A 2,227-nucleotide genomic window follows, 5' to 3' on the forward strand; every position below is an offset into this window, starting at 1 on the left:
AGTTTTTAATATAAAATTGATATTGTACAAGTTTTTATTTACCTGTGTTATTAACTTTTACTTTTCATAAACATGTCAATGAAATTTTATTAAAAACAAACAACAACAACAGCAAAACACACCTTATTTGCTTCTGCCTCAGAGAAGTCACAGAAATGAAATGAATAAAAAAAAATTATTTGTGGAACACTATATAACTGAAAATTCAAAACCACTATCACACTTAAGAACTACATAGTAATATGCTTAAACAAATCAGGATCCAGTCATTTTTGAAAAACTTAATGATGAAAGGTTTAGCTAATCTTTGTCACAAATGTTTCTCTCATTCTAACTGTTTGTATAAACTCAAATTATGGCGATGATAAGACCACAGAAATGATGAAGTGTCTCATTGCCTGTTTCATTTCTTTGTTTCTCAAACTGTATATAAAAGGATTCAGCATTTGAGGCACCACAATATACATCATAGAAAATACTACATTTTTAACAGAAGAGTCAGAAATGGCAGAACTCATATACACTCCAAAAGCTGTCCCATAGAATAAGGACACTACTGAGAGATGAGAGCCACAGGTAGAAAAGGCTTTATTCCGTCCCTGGACTGATGAGATCTTGAGAATTGAGGACATAATTTGAATATAAGAGAAAATAATCCCAGCAATAGAAATACCACCAATGATACTAGGAACTATGTATATAAGAAGGGTATTGATGAAAGTATCAGAGCAAGCAAGTTTGATGACTTGAACAAGTTCACAAAAGAAGTGGAAGATATTATGGTCTGTGCAGAAAGACAAATTTAGCAACATCAGACTATGCAGTAGTCCATACATGATACTTATCAACAGTGAGAGAAAAATAAGCAATACACAGAGTAAAGGGTTCATGATAACTGTGTAACTCAGGGGATGACCTATGGCCAAGTAGCGGTCATAGGCCATCACAGCAAGGATACAATTTTCTAAGGTACCAAAAATCAAAACGAAACACACCTGGGACAGGCAGCCGGCGTAGCTGATACTTTGGTCCTGTGTTTGGATGTTCACTAGCATCTTTGGGATTATTGTTGTGCTTATACAGATGTCAGTAAAAGACAGATTAGCAATGAAGAAGTACATAGGAGTATGGAGGTGAGAGTCAGAACTTACAGCCAGTATAACAAGAATGTTTCCGAAAACTGTAACAAAATAAATAGACAGGAACAAGGCGAAAATAAATGACTCAATATCTGGAGTATATGTAAGCCCAATAAGAAAGAATTCAGAAATATCTGATTGATTTGAAAGTTCCATATTGATGCTGAATATTACATAAAAAAGAAGTAAAAATGATCTTAATTTTCGGGGGGTAATGATACTGTTTCATTAGTGTATTGTGGATATGATAATTATTGAAACATTTTGTATGCAATTTTTATAAATTCCTTGGCATAACTTATTGAATATATTTTCCATAAATGATGTCACTGAATTTGATTTATTTGAAACTTGAGAACCAGTGCTTTAATATTTTTAAGCTACGTTATTAATGTAAACTGAATTAATAGTTCTTTTTTTTTTAGTTTTAGGAGACAAGGTTTCTTTATATACTAAACCTCACTGTCCTGAAACTCGGGCTGTAGACCATGCTGACCTCAAACTTACGGAGAGCCCACTACCTCCTGGCTGCTGGATTTAAAGGCATGCATCCTTACCACCTGGCTCTAGTTCAACTTCTAATACACTTATATTCCATTCCTCTTGTATGATGTTCCTACACTTCAGTTCTCTTCCATGAATGTTGAAATATTTGTAAATATAGTAGCAAATTATTTTATTACAAAAAATAAAGCATACCATTTCCTCGAGATGCCATCCATACCTAGGAGGAAGATATCAGAAAGAGCATAGTAAACCTGTGTGTCTACAGCAATTTGTACCAATATGGGAATGCCTCAGATTTTTTTAACTACTCATCAAATTACAAAATATGTTCCTGCTATGAGTTCTGATGACCACTACGTTGATCACATAAACATAAATTATATATACAGAAAAAGATAAGAAGTCTAATTTCCCAGCATTCTGTTTTAAATATATGATCAGTCTACACTCCTGCCTTCAGGTATGACTCAACTAAGGGAATCTAGGTTGTTTCCAGGTTCTGGCTATTACAAACAATGCTGCTATAAACATAGTAGAGCATATACTTTTGTTGTGTGATAAGGTCTCTCTTGGGTATATTC

General features: G+C 33.6%; 1 protein-coding gene across 1 annotated transcript; it reads right to left on the minus strand.

Moving 5' to 3' along the window:
• Positions 1-353: 353 nt before the first annotated feature.
• On the minus strand, positions 354-1,295 carry LOC126496182 (olfactory receptor 7G2-like). Its single transcript, XM_050133738.1, has one exon. It carries the CDS (start codon positions 1,293-1,295, stop codon positions 354-356), a length of 942 nt encoding a protein of 313 aa, XP_049989695.1.
• Between the last annotated feature and the right edge of the window lie 932 nt (positions 1,296-2,227).

This window comes from Alexandromys fortis, unplaced genomic scaffold (genome assembly GCF_014885135.2).
Source record: "Alexandromys fortis isolate MF-2015 unplaced genomic scaffold, M_Fortis_MF-2015_v1.1 scaffold_1543, whole genome shotgun sequence".
NCBI lineage: Eukaryota > Metazoa > Chordata > Mammalia > Rodentia > Cricetidae > Alexandromys > Alexandromys fortis.

Coding starts and splice junctions, on each gene's coding strand:
- LOC126496182 (XM_050133738.1), bottom strand. CDS start 1,295: ATGGAACTTTCAAATCAATCAGATATTTCTGAATTCTTTCTTATTGGG.